The 24,671-nt window shown below is 46.0% G+C and overlaps 1 protein-coding gene across 1 annotated transcript in view; it reads right to left on the minus strand.

Moving 5' to 3' along the window:
- The window catches only part of ism1 (isthmin 1), a 56,673-nt gene that overhangs the window by 18,514 nt on the left and 13,488 nt on the right, over window positions 1-24,671 (minus strand). The window contains exons 3-4 of the mRNA XM_084321729.1: window positions 23,162-23,432; window positions 5,249-5,392 (exon numbers count right to left, since the gene is read on the minus strand). Coding sequence (XP_084177855.1) covers window positions 5,249-5,392; window positions 23,162-23,432 — 415 coding nt within the window. The remainder of the gene's footprint in view (window positions 1-5,248; window positions 5,393-23,161; window positions 23,433-24,671) is intronic.

Below are 24,671 nucleotides of genomic sequence, written 5' to 3' on the forward strand. Positions count from 1 at the left end.
GTAGGCGTTGATTATTCGCCACGCTTCCGTGAGTCTGCCTCAGGGCAGCTCTGGCTGCAATTGTAGCTTACCACCACCGGTATGACTGTGTATGAACGAATAATGGACTCTGTGAAGCGCTCTGGGTCTCATGAAGGGCGCTATATAAATCCAAGTCATTATTATTATTATTATTAGTCTCTTCACTAACCGGTTGCCAAGCTCATTTGTATGCAGATGACACTATTCTTTACTGTATTCCGGATAGCCCGCAGGCTGCTACCGTCAACTTGCAGCTCGCTTTTAATTCATTGCAGGACACCCTTTCTCAGCTCAGGCTTGTCCTTAACTTGATGAAAACAAAATGTATGATATTCTCAAGAGCTAGAAATGTGGACTATACTAAACTTCTCATATCTACTATTGATGGCTCTTCTATAGAGAGAGGCAGACGCAGAACACCCACCTCCAAACGCGATTAAATATTGTTTAAAATAAAAAGCGAAATACTATTATTTTGTGTGTCATGTTTCCAAATAAGATTGGTCACAACAAAATGCTTTCTACTTTTATATAGCGCCATTCAAGAGACCCAAGGTCACTTTACATAGGGGGGGGGGGGAATAACAAAGTAACAAACATAGTGGACAGACACAACATATAAATATGATGATGGAATTCAAGTTCGCGTTTTTATTGATCACATAGGCAGGCTATACATGGCGTAGGCTACATGGCAGTGAGATTCATTGTTCTTGTACTCTCGTATTATTGTTTTTTTTTTTTTTTATCCACTTTTTCTCCCATTTTTCCATATTTTTCTCCCATCCCAATTTCGTATCATCCAATTCAACCCTCCCCTGTCACGAACGCTGTTTCTTGCCTCCCACAAGCCGGCTGCAATGTGGACTAAGTCATACATAGCACAAGTCCCCTCCGGTACTTGAGGTAACAGCAGTCGCATCTTTTCACCTGCGCAGCTCGATCTCTCAGTGTCGAGGAGTAACGCGTGGGAGGCTCACGCTGCCCCCGACACTTCCTGATTCTACTGCGCAGGCGCACCAACCGACTTGTAGGAGTCGCTTGTTCACAACGTTCGATCCCCACCCTTCAGTTTTCCCTCCCCGTAATACGGCCAATGTGTATTACTGCGGACGACCAGCCAAACTGAAAAACAATGTGGAGAGCTGGATTCGAACACGCGAATCCTAGCGTCTCCACACTGGTGGCGAGTGCCTTGCCCACTACACCACCTAGCCGCCCTACTCTCGTATTATTGTTATAGTATATGCTATTGTCAAGAAGGAAGTACATTCTTTTCAATCGTGCTTTAATTCGTATAGCCGAGAAGCAGTCTCCTATCAGCTTCATTAATCCCGACCCATCTCAGCCACAGCATAAGCATAGGCTATACATGGGTCCGTCAGCGGAGATTTAGCCATTTGATAATAGGCTATGGCCAAACAAGGGCCTATAGCCTATATATATTATTAAATGTTTTCATAAGCGTAAAGATACAAAGACAACAGTTATATTAACGAAGTTAATTTATTGTATGCAGGCTTCACGGGGGCTCCGTGTGACATGTCTGTGCCATGCTGCGTTATGCGCAAATTACTGTTGCATAATGTAGGCTATGCATATATAATTTATATAGGCTATACCTAATACCGACATCAAAATAGATTGTATGTCTCTACAAATCATATTAAACCATGCAGGTAGAAAATGTATGGGAAATCCGTCGCGATTTGGAATCAAATTGACGGAGAACTTTAATCCCTGGGTATTAATCGAACGAAACGAAGAAAGGCAGTCATATTCCAGCATGGTTATTAATGACACCAATGCCAAACAGTGGTTAACGGTTTTTATTAGTGTTTGCGCTGCCCAGGCAGCAATGGTATTTAGGAAGTTAATATCATATCCGACATCACCGTCTGTCAGCCTGTCGCGTATTTCTCCCATAACACGCGTTCGCTCGGCTTAGTCCACTTTTCCACATTTCATGGGGGTGTTTCATTACCGTATATGGTTAATTACGGGCGGTGCTATATGCAAATACTTAAAATCGTGCACGAGCGCGGAGTGTAGAACAAATGGTATTTATCAACACGGAGTGTGCGTAGAACCTGTGTACGCACGTTTGATAAATCCAGATTTTTTTATGCGTAGAGACATTCTAAATTCTGTGCTTCGCTTAAGAACGAAAATAGAACACTTTCTAAGCAATGTTGATAAATAAGGGCCCAGGGCTGTACAACTGTAAGTAAAGAGGTTGAATAAAATAAAATGTGGATATAAACTAAATTAAATATAGCACAATAGAATATAGTACAATTATAAGTAAAGAAAATAAAATACCGTAATTGGAATAAGAATAGGCCAGGGCTGTACAACTGTGCAAGATGTGGTCAAGTATATACACTGATTAGAATTAAATGACAATACAGTGGGATGGGATAATTAGCAGGGCTGTGCAATTGGGCAGTTATGTGCAAAGAGTATGGATCAGCAAAGTATGAACAAGTATGTTTTGATTGTTTATGCAAGTATATAGTCCAGTAGGGGTGTGTTAATGTAACACAGTGGATCTGAATGTTACATTAAAAGGAGTCAATGCAAATGTGCACAGACATTTGCAAATGTTCAATTCATTATGAATTGAAAATGGGGGACTCTGATGTAAACAAGACGAAAGTCTTTCTCTGGTCTGCATCTCCTTAACAATTGTGTGTATTGAGTTGTACTGTACTCATTCTGCAATCTGTTAATTAAATTAATTCAATCAGACATTGTTGTCCTGCGGTCAGAAGCAGCCTGCTGTAACGTGGATGCCTTCTAGCCATTACTGTCCCGGCTTTGGCAACGCTGACGTCAGTACCACACCGGCGACCGGCTGACGTTAGCTAGCTAGCGGCATCCCGGCGACATGGCGGTCCTTACATCAGCATTGTCTTTGTTGGAGGCTTTTAGCCGTTCGATGCACACGTTTACTCCCTCGAACATTCGAATATGCGCGGTCCAGGCTCAAACTATGGAGGACACTAGGGCAACTGTACACAGGAGGGTAACGGCTAGAAGGCATCCACATTGCAGCCGGCCACCTCTGGAGAGCAATGCTCTGCGCCGCGTTGTGGATATTTATTTTATTTCATAAATATATTATTCTATTGTGCTTAACTTAGCTCATATTTAATTTGACTTTACTCCACCACTTTATTGTATTATTGTATTATTGGAACCTATTCAACTCGATTGAATGACTGGATGGTTCTTAGGGTTCTCTGCCATACTGCAGACACAGATATACATACATAGTAGTAAATTAACGGAGACTGATATATATACGGTATGTAGTCTGCTGTCTCTTGTTTGTGTGCTCTCCCTGTTGTCTGTATCATCTTGTTGTCAGAGTCACTTTATTCGCCAAACCCCCCCCCCCCCCCAAAAAAATACTGGAATTAATCTTGGTGACATTATTTTATGCTGGGAGACACTTTCACATGGCTGCTGTGCTGACACAGAGGGCACAGGGACAAGAGAAGCCACGGTTACACGCTGTGAAAGGATCGTAAAGATCTGATGTTATGAGATCACATTGCTTTGCGTCCACATGTGACCTGAGAGTGCATGTTATGCATCTCTGTGGCTGGGTTTAATTCCTCGACCATATCTCTTTACATTTGCTAATAGGCACAGTGTGGCTGGATGGCGTGTAGACTATGTAGAGTTCCATTCACAGCGTGAGCCCTAACCACCGCGGGATGCGGCCTGGCTCGTCGTCGGATCACAATGCGAGCAGAATCTGACTTGGGGTCTGTGCGTCCAGGCCATGTTCGGGTTCCGCGATCTGATTGGCCACTGACGTTTCTCTCAGCGCCAATCGCGTTACGCCTAGTTCTGCCTCTAACAGCCTGCTAGCTAGCTAACGCCTAGTTCTATCACTGGTTAAGCTTGGCGACTCTTTCGAAGTTGGTTAAGGTTAGAGTTTGGAATCAGGGCTGGTGATCTATCGCCCTGCTAAAACCAAACTCTAACCTTAACCAACTTCGAAAGAGTCGCCAAGCTTAACCAGTGATAGAACTAGGCGTAACGTGATTGGCGCTGAGAGAAACGTCAGTGGCCAATCAGATCGCGGAACCTGAACGCGGAACTGAAAGTGCGTTAGAGAAAATCTTTACGCATCCTGGCGCGATCGGATGATTAAAGGACTAACTGTCGGCATGGAGTAAACAGTGACCAGAGAGGCTGTAGCGGCTGAGACGTCTGAAACCACATGGCCTCCTGCTGGCCTCGTGGGATCAAGTCCCGCCAGAACCCTCTTTGGCTAAATGGTATATGGCTGCTTTTTTATATAGCGCTTTTATCCAAAGCGCTTTATAATTTGTTACTCACATTTTACCCATTCACTCACACATTCACTCACACATTCACACACCAACAGCGGAGGCAACCATGCAAGGTGCCAACCTGCTCATCGGGAGCAATTAGGGGTTAAGTGTCTTGCTCAAGGACACATCGACACGCTGCCCGGGAGGAGTGGGAATCGAACCGGGACCCTCCGGATTGCCAGACGCTTGCTCTACCTCCTGAGCCACTGTCGCCCCTGAGCCACTGTCTTTCCTATGTCTTCCTTCTCAGTCTTCCTACAGTCTCAATAAGGAGAAACATACACTGGGAGGGGACTGCCCACCCTCAAAGACATAGAATATTCAAAAACCAATGCCCATCCCTAGTATAGTCTAAAAAAATTGCCTATGTGAATTATAAAAAATCTAATAGTTTATGCGAATATCGTTTTGTCTCAAAGAATATCTTTTCCCTTGTTTTTACCGGTGCCTATAGAGAGGGGCCCCTATTAACAATTACACCGCTGAACGGCATGCTGGGTACAGGTAGCTAGCTTGCCATGTACTGTAGCACAACACTCTGTTAATAGCTGGAGAGTTACATGGTAGCAACGTTTTGTACATTTGCCATGTTCTTTCACTAAGTTCACACATTTCAGTGATGTGAACTTTTGGAATGAATGATTTACGTTCGCCTGCTCCGCTAGCTGTTAGCTGTTAGCAACGACAGCAGCCAGCTAGCTCGCTTGTTTGATTATCTCACGTTCGCTATTAAGTAAAAACAAAATTATACATTAACGTGCCCATCCCTAGACCATACAGACCACTAAACATGTCTTCGTCAATTGTCACAGAGAGAAATCCCTGGACAAACATTGTATTTAGTGAATAATGTGTTTGTGGTTCTGTCGGGTCACCTGGGCAGCTCGGCATGTCGCAGGTCCGCGACTCGGTGGCGGTGCAGGCGTAGCCACACGAACGCGTCCGCTTCTGGTTACCGTTCGCACAGGTAACACTGCATGGAGACCAGTTACTCCAGTCCCCCTCTCCGTCCATATCGTCTGGGGGAGAGAGACAGACAGAAGGAGAGAGAAAGGGAGAGAGAGAGACAGACAAAAGAATATTTGTGAGTATTATTGCGATGCCACTACTACTGCACACACGCTCACGCACACAGTCAGTGAGCTCTGATGCAGGCCACATGCTAGCTAGCCAGGCTGTTAACATGCCTCACTAATAATAAGATGGTGGACATAAAACGGGTGGGGGGGGGGGCAGGGGGTTCAGCTTAACACATCCACCGCCGGAAACGCTGTTCAGCGTTATTGCCCGCCATGCGTTGAGCGCCAGACCTCGCTGTACAGCGTTATTGAGATCAATATTTAATTTTTTCACCATGGCATTCATAATTCATATATACACCCGCGACGCTCCAGCTGGACCCTATAGGTGACGGCAACAACGGCTCAATACCGCCGCCTGGTGGATGGTCGGGCGAGTTACACTGGCAAACAGGATATGGCTGATGTGCGTGGATTAAATTCATCCGGCCGTCAGATATCGTTGCAAGGCTCCCGACAGACACAATGTACATAATGGATCGCTTTCTAAACTTAATAATCTATATGATTTCGGCGTTTATTGCGACATACAAACCGGAAATGGACCTAGGCGATCGGCGTCGTATACCTGGGATCTTTCACCGCCAGTCTCATTGGCGCACGGTAAGAGGACACTAACGTTATTTTCAGCCCAATTGTGAGTTTCCTTGTTTGCAAACCATCTGATCAATATATCCACCCATACTACATAAAGCATTTACTGACGATCACGGAATTATAAACGCCCCCCCCCCCCCCCCCCCCTTTCCTCCACGCATGATGAAGCATAACGTATACCGATCATATACAGTTTAATTTTTTAATATAGCGTGTATAGGCGGGAAACAGCAATCGATAATCTATATATGCGTTTAGGCCTATAACTCACGTTCTAGGAATTACTGCAGAAAACGATAAAAACATACTTATATTCTAGAAGGTATTTTTGAATGAATGTATGAATGAAAAAGTATAACGTTCCCACATCCTGAACGATAGATAATCGATGTTGAATGGGCCAGCCATAGTAATGTCAATATAGCAATACAATTTAAAAAGTTATAGCCCTGCAAAGAAGGTGAGCCACTCCATAGACTTATAGCGCTGGCAGAGAGGGGCATTAGATGGGTACAATGCCCGGCAGGCAATGTGTTAAGCTGTAGCCCTATTTTCAGAAATTTCGCCTAAAGGTACATGCCTATTGCCTAAGTAAATGGAAGATTGCTCCACTTCTACAAGGTCAATTTGCATGTTCTTGGTATCTAGGAACATCTAGGGACCTGGGGGTATGTATTCCCAGTGTCAGAATTATTGTGTCTGTTACTAGGCTTGAGTAAATTGTAATGAAAAAAAAGGAGAATATAAATGATGATATTTTTTTGCATCTGTGCCGGTGAATAACACTATGTTACAATTGTGCGCAAACCGAGCTTGCTCACTGAGCTCATTCACCACCTTATTGAGATCAAGTGTACAAAAGATCGAAGCAAATTAATAAAGGGAAGATGATTAAACAGAAGGATTTGTAGATACAGTAATAAATGATCATCGATTTTAATTATAAATTCATATTTGACCTTGAACTTGACCTTATTATGGCCAAATCATACATCTATGGATAGGGAAAGGCTCCTCTTTCCAATGGCAGGGCTAAATCATCTGGATTTAGTCATTTCCTCACGGTTTTACGATAAAAGAGATATAATTAGCATTTTTTTGATAAATTCTTATTTTCGGTCAATCTTACCGATTGATCTTTCATCGGTAAAAATGAAAATATACACTTTGACTGCTGTTTTGATAAGGTTATGGTCTTTACTCTTGGCTAAAAAAAATTATTAAATAAAAACAAACCTCTTAACATCCAAGGGCCCACATGTGGGCCCTCATGAGGACGATTCGCGACGTGCCACTTTGCTGACATCTAGCGGCTCAGGTGTGCATTTCTTTTAATACAATATATAGATAGAATTATAGCCCTATTTGTTGCCTGTCAATTGCCCTTTCAGGTGACAGAATCCGTCCAGCGGTTCTCGAGTTACATGCCGATATGTGAGGCGTGCGCCAAAGTACACATTACCACACCCGAACTCCGGGGGCTCTAGCTCCGTCAATCATTTGGCGATCTCGAAAATGTTTGGACAGGGTTGTAGCCAATGAGTGTGGCTTTCCAATGATACCCATGATATGATATTTGGGGATCTAATACGGTCTCTATTGATCGATTTATGATAAAAGCAGGCTTAACAGGTTAAAAGTTTCCTCTGACTGTGACTGTTGTGAAGGATCAGATTAAACCGAATATATATATTTATTTATGGATATATATTTAATAGTATTTGTATATCGTTTGATATCCCTTGTATATTCCTTGTACATATACACTGAATATCCCTTTAGTCTACTAACAGCCAAGCCCCTTGGTTCAAGTTCAATCGTGCCGACGAACATGTCGTTACAAGCCCGGTTCCGCGTAGGAATACGTCTGGCGAAATACGAATGGTACTATTTGTTCACAGCGCATATATATATGGCGCAAGTAAAGTAGAACTTTCTTTTAGTCCATTAGTCCTTTACCCTCCAACCTAGTAACAGACGTGAAGCCTCACCCACGACCCACGTGTGGTGCAGTATGGCCTACTTGGCCTCAGAATAGGCATTGAGACATCGTGTGGATTAATAGTTGAATTGTCATAGTTTGGCACTATACCGTCGAGTGGGACGTATTTCTATTAAGTTAATAATAGTCTATTATGTATGGTGCATCGTTCGGTTAGAGTTATAAAGTGAGCAGTACCCCCATCGTTCCTGGCGTTATCTAGAGTCTTAACCAGGCTGGGCAGACCACGTGTGGTGCTTTCATCCGAGGAGTTCTGGGCCAGGACGAGTGGACCTGCACATTGGATTACTTTACCCGGACGACGGCGAGCCCTACACGGCTTGGATTATCTACTTGCTTTGGGTGCTTTGATTATGCCATGGATAACAGCCAACACTGCTGAGTGTTGGAACTACCCCCCGAGAGGAGTCCAGGTGAGACGGCGCTCTACCCCGAGTGAGGTCGCCTCACGTCTCTTCGTTGTGGACCGGCAGCTACCGTCTACAAGAGGGCCCAGCTGTATTCATCTGTGGACCGAGGTTCTGTGGGCACCGTGTTCAGCACTCTGAATTCTCCCAAGAAATCGTTGGCCAGATGGGATATCGCCGGCGGCTCTCCTAACCCCCCCCCCTACTGACTTACAACCAGCGGGACCCCCCTTTAGTGTATCCAGCTATAATCATTTAAGTACCATCGCTATAGTTCCCTAAAGAACCAGGTTGTATACTTGCTCCCTGCGTAACCAGAGATTGGACATTCAATGTTGATTTGCCTACGAATACTCATTTGCCTTACAAGTGCATTCAAATCATAAATGTCATTAAGTGAACGTTGTATATACCCTTTGCTATATAAAATATTCGATTTATACATTTGTGTGGACTTTGTTTCATGGTGGGAAAGTGTTCATCATATCTATATCATGTACTGTGTGGCCAGTAGTTAAAGTACATAATCAGTAGTGGTTTAATGATACCATACTTATCAATACAGTCAGGGAATTGTACCCCTCAGTTACAATTGGTCCTTCGAGCCGGAGGGTAACTAGTGTAATATTAATATAGAGTTATTAATATTGAAATGGCCTATGATGAACACTCCACGAAACGGTCCTCCTAACGTAGAACGCCCCCGGCGCAGACGACAGACACCTCAGTACTTAGAGGATTACGCTGTCAACTACCTAGCCTTCGACAAACGGTAAACGCGGTAAAAGTAGAAAGTAAAATTATGTCTGACCTTAACGACCAGGTTACCCCGACCACAGAGGCCCTAGTGGGTTCTAATGTAACTGACCAAGCTCACGGTGGGGACCAGGAGGGAGCTGACATGCCTTTACCCCCCGCCAATACCGAAGAAGTAGTCCCCGACCAGCCCCGGGAGGAAGACAACCCTACAGAGAGAGAACTCTGCACGGAAGAAGAGGAGGAGAGCGCAGAGGAAATAGAGCTCCAGGACTCCCCAACGAGTACAGCCAGGAGCGGCTCACCTCTACAACCGTCTTCCCCCAGCGAAGCGGAGAGGATGCTATCACAGGCGTTCCTCGTCAGCCTGACAGCCTCTACCGAACGCGATCGACTCCAGGGTGAACGCGATCGACTTCAGGGTGAACGCGATCGACTCCAGACACAGCAACGGAGCGAAGAAGAGCGCATACGCCTGGAGATGAGACGCCTTCAGACAGAAGAGAATATGGCAAGAGACCGAGCAGACACCCAGCGTGCCGCTGCCGGTGCCCAAAGAGAAACAGAGCGCGACCTCGCTCTCATCCAGCGCGAAACAGAGCGCGACATCGCTTTCATCAAGCGCGAAGCCGAGCGCGACAGACTACAAGCGCAGCTAATGGAGCAGCTGATCCTCAAGGCAACACCCTCTCCCTCCGCCAGGGGTTCAAGGAACTCGTCGAGACAACAGTCAAGGGCAGCGTCTCCTAACCGAGCAAGCGACCCTGAACTTGACCAACAGACCAAGCCTATACCCCCCGCAGACCCCCTTCCCAGACCGGTCCAAGCGAGACCCAGCTACAAGGAAGGAGCGGCATACACTGCGGAGAAGCTAAATAAACGACTACAGGATCTAGAGGACCTGATAGAAGAAGAAGAGGGAGAGGAGGAGAACCAAGCCCGACGACAGCACAGTACTCCACCGGACCAGGAGGTCCAGTACAGCCCAGGCTATACCCCCGCGGCGCTGCGCTACAGACCCCCGACTCTATTCACGGGTGAGCATGACGCACGACCAGCCCCGAGGAATAGCACCTGGACCAGCGGGCCATGGTACCCTGCCGGTACCAGCCCACAGAGAGGCGCAAGAGGAGACTCGCCTAGGAGGTCTCTCCCCCAACGCTCGCCGATGTATCAGCCATCCACGGCGTCATACATTGCCACACCGACGTTTCCAGACTTCACCTATGAGAATCGAGCACAGTACACGGAGCTCCGGATGTGCTTAGAGACAATGATGGTGGATGTCGCTGATGAACGCCACAAGTATGCAATATTACTGAAGCACCTGAAAGTACCGCGAGCGCACAATATAGCGCTAGCCTATGCCACCTCTACGACCCCATACACCGCGGCTCTAGCAACGCTGGACCAGAGATATGGACGTATATGGGATTACGTAATCCAAGAGATAAGGCATATTGACCGCCTAACCCCAGCAACAGACAATCGCTCATTAGACGACCTGTCTATAAAAGTGCAGTCCCTGGTAGGGATGCTGGGAGCGCAACGGGAAAAGGGTATGCACGAGCTATACGCCAACTCTAACGTCGAGAGGATTTTAGAGAAGCTGCCACCCGCCAGACAAGAGCGCTTCAGGCGGCAGAGAGACCACCGTGATCCTAACGGTCCCGAACCATCCCTCCTCGATCTAGCCGACTTCCTGGCGAGAGAAGTCAGCAGCTTACGACTGGATACGTTCGTGCGGAGCACACCAAGCTCCAGAGAGGGACCCAGGAGAATAAACGATGGAAGAAGATCGGTGACTGTCATGCACCAATCAGAATCAGTACCGAGCAGTAAGAACCACAGTACCCCCTCGAGAAAAGAGAAGTGGAAGATGGTGTGCCCGTACTGCGAGAAGGAACACTGGCTGTCACAATGTGACCTGTTCACAAAGATGAATGCAGAAGAAGTGAGTCAATGGATAAAGTCCAACAGGCGCTGTTACCGATGTGCGCGCAGTCACATGGCAGCCGAATGCCACCTAAAGAAGAGGTGCAGTCGGTGTGACGGAGCCCATCTAGATGTACTACACGACAGTAACAGAAGAAAGCCTGCACCTGCACCATCGAGCAGCACCAAGGCAAGTGTCATGTACATTGACCCCGCCAGCAGCAGCGGCGCCCAAGTGTTCTTAAAGGTAGTCCGTGTAACATTGAGCTACCAAGATAAAGTCATGGACACTTACGCCGTCCTTGATGACGGGTCAGAGAAGACCCTTCTGCTCGCGTCCGCTGCGGCCCAGCTGGGACTGCGGGGGAGCGAGAACCAAATGACGATTCGGACAATAAGAAGAGATTTAAAGACGATAAAGGGCGAGAATGTCTCCTTCACTATCGCAGCAAGCGGGCAGCCAGAGCGACGGTATAGGATTACAAATGCTTTCACCAGCCAAGAAATAGGACTATCACAGTACACCTACCCCATCGCCAAGCTGATGGATAAATATGTGCACCTGCGTCAACTACCTATCCCGCTCATAGACGGCGCCACCCCGACCCTGCTGATAGGCTCCGACCATGCAGACCTCATAGTCCCGATAGACCGGGTCCATACAGGACCCCGAGGCTGTCCTGCAGCAGTCGAGACCCGCCTAGGATGGACACTACAAGGCCCCCTCGCTAAATCTCTCAACCGAACAGCAGCCACTAGCTGCCTCCACTCCAGAGTGACAGAAGAAGACACCACTCTCCTGCAGCATGTCGAGAGGCTATGGACACTAGAGACAATGCCCTTTAAGAACGAAAAGAAAGACATTCGTTCTAAAGAAGACATTTACGCCATAAACCTCCTCGAGCAAGGGACAAAGAGAGTCACAGTCGGCGGAGTGATGAGATACGCAACTCCACTCCTGAGGCGAGAGGGAATGCCCACCTTTCACGCAAAGAAAGACGCCACGGAGCGGTATCTATTGAACACAGAGCAGCGTCTAGCCAAAGACCCCGCTCAAGAGAGTGTGTACCGCGCTGAGATTGAGAAGCTAATCACAGCGGGACACGTGACAAAGATTGACATTAAAGAGGCCGATCAGACGACCGAATCATGGTACGTGCCGCACCACAAGGTCCACCACAACGGCAAGGATCGCATTGTGTTTAACTGCAGCTACCAGATCGGATCCCAAAATCTGAATAAAGAGCTCTTGCCCGGCCCCACACTCGGCCCCTCTCTACTAGGCGTGCTACTACGCTTCCGCCAGGACAAGGTGGCTATCAGCGGGGATATCAAAGGGATGTTCCTGCAGGTGAGACTAGTGGAGGAGGACAAGCCCCTGCTGCGGTTCCTATGGAGAGAGAGGATCGGAGATGAGCACCCAGCCATCTACCAGTGGGAAGTCCTCCCCTTCGGAACCACATGCAGCCCGTGCTGTGCTACATTTGCACTACAGAAACACGTCGCAGAGGACCCAGCAGCAGATGAAGAGGTCCGACACAGTGTGAAGAACAGTTTCTACGTGGACAACTGTTTACAAAGCGTTTCGACTCAAGAAGAAGCCGAGGTTCTCCTACTCAAGCTACGCGCCTCCCTGATCAAAGGCGGCTTTGATCTCAGGCAGTGGGCCAGCAGTGACCCGCACGTATTGCGCAGCCTCTCCCCCGCGGACAAGGCTGCCAGCAGCGAGACCTGGATGGCGACAATCCCAGGAGAAGCCCAAGAAATGACACTAGGACTAGTCTGGCGCTTCAAAACAGACTCACTCCACTATAGACACAAACCCCTGACCACGGAGCAGGGAAGGTCGACGGCGATACCGACCACCAGACGGAGTGTGTACAGAACACTCGCTAGACAATATGACCCGTTGGGATGTATTCTACCTTACACCACCAGGGCAAAGATGATTGTACGAGCACTATGGGACAAGGACCAGGGCTGGGACGACCCAATACCCGCACCCCTTGCCTCCACATGGAGAGAGTGGGAGACGGAACTCCGCTCACTCCCAGGCGTCAATATACGCCGCAGCTACTTCCCACCCACAGTGAGGCCAGAGACATGCAAGATGGATCTACACGTCTTCAGCGACGCCTCCGAAGTAGCCTATGGATCAGTGGCCTACTTGCGTGCCCAAGAGAAGGGAGGAGAGATACACACTGCTTTCATCCTGGCTCGCTCAAGAATAGCCCCACGAAAGCAACAATCTATCCCGCGTCTAGAGCTCTGCGCAGCCCTAGCAGGAGCGCATCTAGCCACGTTAATCCAACGTGAACTCACCATTCCGGTGCACAGAACAATCTTGTGGTCAGATTCCACGACAGTACTCACATGGATCAAGTCTGATTCATGTAGATACAAGGTCTTCGTGGGAGTCAGAATCACCGAGATTCAAGAGTTAACAGAAGCAGCGAGCTGGCGGTATGTGGACACCAAACACAACCCAGCTGACGTCATCACCCGGGGAATGTCCCTAGATGACCTCACCCGTCGCAACATCTACAGTGACGGACCAGAGTTCCTCAAGCTCCCGGAAGAAGAGTGGCCTACGCCCACCCCACGGGAAGCGAGTAAAGAGGAGGCTGAGAACAAGAAACCTATGTTCTGTGGACTGAGCACAGTCGCCTCCACAGACCCCAACATAGATGATTGCATTACCCTACAGAGTGCGCAGCTAAAGACATTTCTGCGGCACCACCCAGAGATTCAGCCCACTGCCGACATTTCAGCAGCTGACTACGAAGAAGCAGAACTTCTTCTACTACAACGAGCCCAGAGAGACTCGTTCCCCGATGAGCTAGACTGTCTACAGGGAGGAAAGCCCGTCCCATCAGACAGCAGATTGCTCCACCTGGCACCCGAGAGCGACGCCCATAATCTCATCAGAGTGGGTGGTCGTCTGCGGAGAGCCCCCAATCTACCGGATGACGTTAAGTACCCGATAGTCTTGAACAGCCGACACAAGGTCACAGAGCTGATCATAAAGAAATACGACGAGGATGTACACCACGCAGGAGCAGAGAGAGTCTTCGCGGAGATCAGACGTCGCTATTGGATACTTCAAGGAAGAGAAGCAGTGCGACGCTTCCAGCGAACCTGTCTAGACTGCCGAAAGTGGCGCGCGCAGCCCAGCATACCCCGGATGGCTGACCTACCTCCCTGTCGCCTCCGACTCGGCGACAAGCCATTCCACTCCACAGGCATGGACTGTTTTGGCCCGTTGTATATAAAGAAAGGAAGAGGAACCGAGAAGCGGTGGGGTATTGTATTCAAATGCATGACCACCAGAGCGATACATATCGAACTCCTTTCAACCATGAGCACAGACTCATTCCTTATGGCCTTCCGAAGATTCACATCACGGAAAGGAAAACCGTCTACATTGTTGTCTGATCACGGGACAAACTTCAAAGGCGGAGAAAGAGAGCTGAGAGAGAGCTTCCAAGCTATGGGCCCAGAACTTAAGACCCACCTCGCTCCATCCCAGATTGACTTCCAGTTTAATCCCCCGAACGCACCCCACTTCGGTGGAACCTGGGAACGAGAAGTACGTTCTATAAAGACAGCCCTGTACGCCGTGCTTGGGGCCCAGACTGTGGCGGAAGAAGTCCTAATGACAGTCCTCACGGAGATCGAGGGAGTATTGAACTCCAAGCCCCTCGGCTACGTCTCCAGTGATGTAGCAGATGTCGACCCAGTCACCCCCAACACACTCTTGATGGGGCGGCTGGACCCCGCGCTACCCCAGACAATGTACAGGCCTGAAGAAGCGAACGGCCGAAGAATGTGGAGGTACAGTCAAGTACTAGCTGACAAGTTTTGGAACAGCTTTCTACTCCACTACCTACCGTCTCTACAGACCCGCCAGAAGTGGGTAAAAGAGAGAGACAATTTGACAGAAGGAACAGTCGTCATGATTATCGACCAGTCACTACCCAGAGCTATGTGGCCGGCTGGCCGCGTAAGCAAAGTGATCACCGGTGCCGATGGCAAGGTCCGAGCAGCCGAGGTGCTCGTCCAAGGGCGAACTTACACACGACCCGTGGCGAGGCTAATAGAACTGCCCAGACTCCCAGACACTATCGATGACGACCATGACCCCACGACTTTGTGAGTTGACTGACCCTTACAGCGGACCTTGAGTGGTAGACAGTGCGGTTAATCTGTCTCTGCTTAGCTAATTAGGTGGGACTAATTAGGGGGCGGCTGTTGTGAAGGATCAGATTAAACCGAATATATATATTTATTTATGGATATATATTTAATAGTATTTGTATATCGTTTGATATCCCTTGTATATTCCTTGTACATATACACTGAATATCCCTTTAGTCTACTAACAGCCAAGCCCCTTGGTTCAAGTTCAATCGTGCCGACGAACATGTCGTTACAAGCCCGGTTCCGCGTAGGAATACGTCTGGCGAAATACGAATGGTACTATTTGTTCACAGCGCATATATATATGGCGCAAGTAAAGTAGAACTTTCTTTTAGTCCATTAGTCCTTTACCCTCCAACCTAGTAACAGACGTGAAGCCTCACCCACGACCCACGTGTGGTGCAGTATGGCCTACTTGGCCTCAGAATAGGCATTGAGACATTGTGTGGATTAATAGTTGAATTGTCATAGTTTGGCACTATACCGTCGAGTGGGACGTATTTCTATTAAGTTAATAATAGTCTATTATGTATGGTGCATCGTTCGGTTAGAGTTATAAAGTGAGCAGTACCCCCATCGTTCCTGGCGTTATCTAGAGTCTTAACCAGGCTGGGCAGACCACGTGTGGTGCTTTCATCCGAGGAGTTCTGGGCCAGGACGAGTGGACCTGCACATTGGATTACTTTACCCGGACGACGGCGAGCCCTACACGGCTTGGATTATCTACTTGCTTTGGGTGCTTTGATTATGCCATGGATAACAGCCAACACTGCTGAGTGTTGGAACTACCCCCCGAGAGGAGTCCAGGTGAGACGGCGCTCTACCCCGAGTGAGGTCGCCTCACGTCTCTTCGTTGTGGACCGGCAGCTACCGTCTACAAGAGGGCCCAGCTGTATTCATCTGTGGACCGAGGTTCTGTGGGCACCGTGTTCAGCACTCTGAATTCTCCCAAGAAATCGTTGGCCAGATGGGATATCGCCGGCGGCTCTCCTAACCCCCCCCCCCTACTGACTTACAACCAGCGGGACCCCCCTTTAGTGTATCCAGCTATAATCATTTAAGTACCATCGCTATAGTTCCCTAAAGAACCAGGTTGTATACTTGCTCCCTGCGTAACCAGAGATTGGACATTCAATGTTGATTTGCCTACGAATACTCATTTGCCTTACAAGTGCATTCAAATCATAAATGTCATTAAGTGAACGTTGTATATACCCTTTGCTATATAAAATATTCGATTTATACATTTGTGTGGACTTCGTTTCATGGTGGGAAAGTGTTCATCATATCTATATCATGTACTGTGTGGCCAGTAGTTAAAGTACATAATCGGTAGTGGTTTAATGATACCATACTTATCAATACAGTCAGGGAATTGTACCCCTCAGTTACAGTGACCCTCAAACCAGATACTGCGCACACACGCACAATCATTCCCACACATTCTCGTTGACTGCATTTGAGGATGGTGTTGATGTAAGGGCATAGTGGCTGAGCACTTATTATGTCAATAAGTACATCATGTCACCCAGATTAACAATGAATACAACACTAATGACACTCGTCAATCAAGCATATACCAATACACACACACACACACACACACACACACACACACACACACACACACACACAGATGCAGAATAGTAATGTAAGACAAGTGTGTGTGTGTGTGTGTGTGTGTGTGTGTGTGTGTGTGTGTGTGTGTGTGTTGAGTGTGTCTCGTCAGTCATTAAAAACAGGAAACATTTGGCAGATTCCATCCACGCTGTGAGACATCAAACAGGTTGACCCTCGGAGGCTTGCAGCGGCGAGGGAGAAACTGGCATGACCATGAAACAACCACACAACTACAACTAGAGACCTAGCGCTCCAAGCAAGCAGGGTCACTGGTGTGGTCGTCACTCCCTCGTCACACAGAACGGAGAATTAGCTTGTTTACTATACCATGGATGATGGAAAGAAAATTCCAACCTCGAAAATGCAGGTAAATCCCTCAAAAAAATACCTTTTGAGAGATGAACACTGCAAGAAAAACTCAAGAGTGAAATTGTTTCGACCTTATCAGCCTGATATCTCAATTCAGAAACAATCAACAGACAGAGGAAGACAATAATACTCTGTCGTTTTCTAGCTGGCTCTGTAAGAAGTGTTGGCTAACAAGAAGCTATATGGCTAGCTGGATGCAGTCATGTAAATGCCGTATTTTGCTCCTGCTTTTTAAAACGACGGGGGACAGATACAGCATGCCCATGGACTGTTACTGGAGTAAAGGACATAAAACACTTTATTTTATTTTTTTAAGTGGATTAAGGCTTGTGGACAGCTGAATATCTCGCCCCCTTCAACTATTCTGATGGTAAATCATATGTTTAATTTACGCAAGCCAGCCTTGGCTCTTTTAACAATATGCAAAATATGCTGTACTCATACTGAAGTTATTCTTGGTATATACTGTATACTAGGTCTGATCTTTTGCAGTTTCTTCTAATTTGTTTAGTGCTTGGGTTGGGATTCCACGTGAGGTACTTAATGCTGTGTGTGTGAGAGAGAGAGAAAGAGAGAGATAGAGGAGGGGGATACTAATTAATTTCACCGCGGGGGGGCATAATCACACGGACAATGCATTGGTAACTTGTTTCAAATGACAATATATACATCTGTGATTATTATTGTACGGATCGGAATACGGGCGTGCGCGTGGGAGCATGCACAAAGATATTACAGTGATATGCTAGTGCTCCCGACTGCGAGGGAGAGAGCGAGAGAGAGAGCGTGTTTGTGTAGGCGCTATTGGAAACGTGGCTGCATTGACTGATCATATATTGATTCATGGCAATGGTGATAGTTGTACTGTACCTACTTAAATATTCGTACCTTGTGGTTTCGCCGAAGCTCTGACGTGCACAGTAGGCTATACTCAGTGTGTGGTTTCGCCAATGCGTGCACGCGCATGTTTGTGTGTGTGTGTGACATTGTGATACCTCGGTACATGTTTGCAAAATGTTTGGTATAGCGCCCCCCCTGGAGAAGAATTCACCAGCCGCCACTGTACTTATATATTTAGGCCATATTTATCAATTCTTGAGTGGTCAAATTTTTTTTACACTTGGCACCAAATCTGTCTAACAGATGGTATCAACCCAGAAATTGCAGCTAACCAAAACATGACTAGAAAAACGATTAATCTTCAGGTTCCCAGCTTTCAGATGATGTATACCTAGGGGTAGTAGGCGATATAACGGTTCAACCGGTATACCGGTAGAAATCAGTGCCACGGTAGAGATTTGACTCTAACAGTACCTGTAGAAGGCTACCTTTAGGCTTTTGTAACACACACACATGCAACACACACATGTAACACACACATGTAACACACAAATGTAACACACACATGTAACACACACATGTAACACACACATGTAACACACACATGTAACACACAAATGTAACACACACATGTACCACACAAATGTAACACACACACATGTAACATGTAACAGACAAATGCAACACACACATGTAACACACACATGTAACACACAAAGCTAGCGAACTGCACACTGCTAGATTTCTGGCAATGTTACTTGGTAACCAAATAAAAATAAGAGGGAAATATTTTCACAGGACATTATGACCACTTGGGGAAAAAGTCTTGTATTGCATTTTCTCTTCTTATTATAAGAAAAACAATATACTGAAATAATAATAATAATAATAATAATAATAATAATAATAATAATAATAATAATAATAATAATAATAATAATAATAATAATAATAATAATAATAATAATAATAATAATAATAATAATAATAATAATAATAATAATAATAAAATAATAATAATAATAATAATAATAATAATAATAATAATAATAATAATAATAATAATAATAATAATAATAATACATTTAATTTGTAGTGCGCTTTACATTTGGAGCCAAATCTCAAAGTGCTACAGGGTAAACACATAGGCTTTAAAAACATAGGCAATTAGGGCGGCTACGTGGCGTAGTGGGCAAGGCGCTCGCCACGAAATCTGGAGACGCTGGGCTTGCCTGTTCGAGCCCAGCGCTCCACATTTGCTTTCAGTTTAGCTGGTCGTCCGTACTAATACACATTGGCCGTATTAGGGGGTGGGAAACTGATGGGTGGGGATCGGGCGTTGTGGACAGCGACTCCTACAGGTCGGTTGGTGCGCCTGCGCAGTAGAATCAGGAAGTGTCGGGGGCAGCGTGAGCCTCCCACGCGTTACTCCTCGCCACTGAGAGATCGAGCTGCACAGGTGAAAAGATGCGACTGCTGTTACCTCAAGTACCGGAGGGGACTTGTGCTATGTATGACTTAGTCCACATTGCAGCCGGCTTGTGGGAGGCAAGAAACAGCGTTCGTGACAGGGGAGGGTTGAATTGGATGATACGAAATTGGGATGGGAGAAAATATATAGAAAATGGGAGAAAAAGTGGATAAAAAAAAACATAAACAATTAAAAAACAAGGCATAAAAACATACAAAAAAATGGATAAAACACACAAGGCATGTATAAAAGGTTAAAACTTTGGAAAGTTTTGAAAAAGCTTTTGTGAATATACTGTGATATACATTTTAGGCCATACCGCCCACCCATATGTATACCACGTCTATGTGGCATATACTGTTGACCTGCTGTCTCCCCCAGAAGATAAAAATGGGTCTATGGTGGGTATCTAGGGGTTAAAACTGGTAGGCAGTTTATAGCCTCCCCTTGGCACACAGGCCCCCAGACACATTCATCTGGGCCTATCTGTGACTTGTAGCTTTGGAAATGTGGATTGAAATGGCGACAAATCCCCCTGCCCTCCAATCATCATTCAGCAGGTGAGTGTAATCGGTATCCATGGAAGGAGTTACTTTTTGGCTCCATGACCCAATTCAAGCCAGCCTACATCCCAGCCCTGTGCTCCAATCCAGGGATTGAAATTAGCAATAGCTGCCAGTACATTTTAATCTGCTGGTATCTGTATTTCTTTCATGTTCTGAATCCAGTAACCGCTGAGCCCAAACGACTAAAAAGTCGACCTTCAATGGTCTGCCTCCTGATCTCTCCAACTTGCTTCATTCACCTATATTCCATCTTAAACCTGCAGCAAGAAACTTCTTACAGTTAACATAATAATCATAAAGAGGTTGTCACCGATGAGAAGGGTAATCTGAAATGGCTTCATTAACCACCAACACCACGTGAGGCCCTCTGAAAGCACGGCTTGGCTCAGTGAAAGGCCCATGTCTCACTACCCTGACGTTGTCAATCACACTCCTGTAAGAGGCTAAACAGAGAAACAATACCGGAAGAAAACAACGCAGAAACGGCACCAATAAGGTATGAAAACAAGCTTATTTTGCAATTATTTCGAATGAAAGATATTCTCAGACATGTTTCACTGTTAAAAAGGTATTTGTGTGCATTTGGATGGAGGACCACCCGCCCTCTCTCTAGCTAGCCAGATCCTACCCACAGTTGATTTAACCACATCTGGGATAAGAGAACCAGGCACCAGAGTTCCCGACAACTGCACTGATGTTATGACGGATGATAACTTCATCCAAAGATAGCACTTTGAGTATGAAATAAGTGGAAATTATTGAACACTACAGTGGTTAGAAACAATATGAGTCAGATATTCATTAGCTTGTAATTATGACTGTGTTATGCCTGTTGTGTTGATTATTTGGGCACTTTTAAATGGTATTTTTATGAGATTGTAACAAGTGTCATCTATCTCCAGCCTTTCACCCTTCTTTTAAACATTATATGGTGGCTGCAAGGATGGAAAAACAGCTACTTGCTAACAATGAACACAACGGATGGGACTCAACCAATGCCTTATCAATGCCCTGTGACTGACACACAAGAAACCCACAGTCCACCCTGTCAAAGAGGACGTCAACTCACTGGTGCTTCCTATAATCCTATTATTTTCCCTTAACATATTGATTAAATAATATTATATTATATTCACCCCCATATTCTTTGTCTCTTTTACAAATAAGAACCAAAAATGTTGAAATAAAAAGTTAAATATTTCTGTGCAGCCTTGTTTATTCACTGTGTCCATGGAAACAGCGATGAACGCAGCCATACAGATATGGTTTCCTTACGCAGAAAAGATCAATGAGTTATAGAGCTGACCACAGATTCAGATTCAGATTCAGAATTTTTATTTGCCACATGGAAGCAATACAATCATACAGTTGTCATACAAAATCATAGAGTTCTACCATGGGCAAAACAGTGATCAGTCAATGAGTTATAGAGCTGACCACAGTGATCAGTCAACGAGTTATATAGCTGACCACAGTGATCAGTCAACGAGTTATAGAGCTGACCACAGTGATCAGTCAATGAGTTATAGAGCTGACCACAGTGATCATTTAACGAGTTATAGAGCTGACCACAGTGATCAGTCAATGAGTTATAGAGCTGACCACAGTGATCAGTCAATGAGTTATAGAGCTGACCACAGTGATCATTTAACGAGTTATAGAACTGACCACAGTGATCAGTCAACGAGTTATAGAACTGACCACAGTGATCAGTCAACGAGTTCTAAAGCTGACCACAGTGATCAGTCAATGAGTTCTAGAGCTGACCACAGTGATCAGTCAACGAGTTATAGAGCTGACCACAGTGATCAGTCAACGAGTTATAGAGCTGACCACAGTGATCAGTCAACGAGTTATAGAGCTGACCACAGTGATCAGTCAACGAGTTATAGAGCTGACCACAGTGATCAGTCAAAGAGCAGTTTATGAAAGCTCATTCCTTAGAGCCACACGTGAATGAATAAAATATAATCTCCCTCTGCACACACATTCTTGTTCAACCGTGTTGGTTAGGGCATGCTGTGACATGGTTTAGGACAGATACTGTATGGGAGTTGAGTGTAAATTCTTCCCTAGCAGATTTATCTACGCGGTTTACATTTGGAGAGTGTTGTGAGAATGGTGTGGCAGCCCTGGCCCCATTTTGGCCGATGGTACTTTGATGTCGGGAGGCGTTTAAACTGCGTCACGTAGCGAGCTCCGCACCGCGGAGGAATCCAACTCATAAAAGAGTGTTAAAGGCTTCAATCAGAGGCTCCCAGGGCCCGGCCTGGAATGACTGTACTTATTATGGTGACAGCTTAAATCAGCAAATCTGCTAATTACAGAGTCCACATCAGACTATGGCCATCTGTGGAGATGTTGGAGACCAGGGGTTTGAAAAAGACAGCCTGTGGATCCAGCTAAATATTCAGCTGAAAAAAATATTATACTGTATGTACACTAATTTCCTGCTAGAAAGAAAACCCACATGCATGCATATTATACACATGCAAACACAAATGCACGCATATGCATGCAAACAAACACACACACACACACATCTAGCATGCACACGTGAACACACACATACACATCTAGCATGCACGCGTGAACACACACACACACACACATCTAGCATGCACGCACGAACACACACATACACACAGTGGTGTTTGAGGAGGTAAATATAGTGTGACATCATCATTCCCATTATAGTGTGATGGACATTAGGCTAGGAAATTGATAATACGATACGAGAGTTAATAATACACTAAATGATGGTATTGGTATTTTCCAAACAATTGCAAAGATTAACTCAACTTCATTACTGATCACACTCACCATATTCTGGCTGACCTTTGCCTCCTCCTCCCCCTCCGCCTCCTCCTCCTCCTCCTCCACCACCTCCTCCACCGCCTCCTACACCACCTCCTCCTCCTCCTCCTCCTCCTCCTCCTCCACCACCTCCTCCAGTTCCTCCTCTCCTGTCCCAGTCTCCCAGAGGTTTGAGGAAGTTGCTGTCTTCAGCATTGCCTCCGTATGACTGGTCCTGCTCCTCTGTCCGATGGGTGGTGGAGGACGATGAAGAGGAAGAGGAAGAGGAGGAGGCGGAGGTGGAGGAGTGCTGCCACCAGTTCCTCCAGTTAGGAGCAGCCCAGCTAGGCTTGCTCTCCTCCTTCTGGAGACCCTGCTCTGCCTCCGAGGCCTCCAGACCGTCCACCACCTCGATGGTCACCTGGTGGAAGAGGACAGTGGGGAGATCAGAGATCATTCTAAACCAGTGGTTCTCAAACTACGGGTCGCAACCCAAATTGGGGTCGCGGGTAGGTGACAGTGGGGTCACGCATTGTAAGTAAAAAAAAGTTATATTAATAAAAAAAAATCTTAATTTTTTAAAAATTTTCTGGCAACATATTTTGGCTAAATATACCTTATTTTATAAATGTGTATTGATAACATAGTGCTGTAATAACATTTTCTAATAAATATGCATGATCAAGTTCAACAACGTGTGCTTTTAATTCCATGTTGAAATTACGCGATACATTAAGTGTGGGGTCTAGGGCTGGGCGATAAAACGATAATGATAACTATCGCGATAAATTATTTCCTCGAAATAAACATGAAACGTGGTCGCAAAGTTTCGATATATCGATTTTCCAAGCTTGGATATGAGCACACGCACTAACAACCAATCAGTGAAGGAGATGGCCGACAGCGGCTAATTAGCTTGCACGGCGCTATTTTACAGTTTACCTGCCGAGTTGGTGTGTGTTTTGAATTCTGAGGGTAACTGTTATAGTAGTGTGGGGTATACGGTGGACGTCGTTGCAATGTATTGGGGCTGAACAGAGTATTTTATGGTCATATTTAGTACATTGTCATGGAATACATCGCTTGGAAACGAGGCTGGCTAGGATAATTAGCTTGCACGGCGCTATTTTACAGTTTACCTGCCGAGTTGGTGTGTGTTTTGAATTCTGAGGGTAACTGTTATAGTAGTGTGGGGTATACGGTGGACGTCGTTGCAATGTATTGGGGCGGAACAGAGTATTTTATGGTCATATTTAGTACATTGTCATGAGATACTCCGCTTGCTCTGGCTAACTGCTAACGTGCGCGGACTGATGACGACATCAACTCGACTCTCGAGACATTCGCAGCAGCAAAACAAGTCTATTAATAGCCCGCCCATCGGCGCCGGGCATAAGACGTTAATTAAACTTGACAGACATTATATCGACGATAATTATCGATATCGAGTTATATGAAAATAATTTTATCGCGATAACGTTTTTGGCCATATCGCCCAGCCCTAGTGGGGTCCCCAAAGAAAATCGTAAATAAATTGGGGTCACGGTATGAAAAAGTTTGAGAACCCCAGTTCTAAACCAAGCCACAAAGTGAGGTTCGGGGACCTCCCAGGGTTGAACAGTCCGATTTCACAATTATTTTAATGAACTTGAAATTAGCA

This window comes from Notolepis coatsorum (assembly GCF_963971535.1).
Source record: "Notolepis coatsorum genome assembly, chromosome: 9".
In the NCBI taxonomy this organism is placed as follows: domain Eukaryota; kingdom Metazoa; phylum Chordata; class Actinopteri; order Aulopiformes; family Paralepididae; genus Notolepis; species Notolepis coatsorum.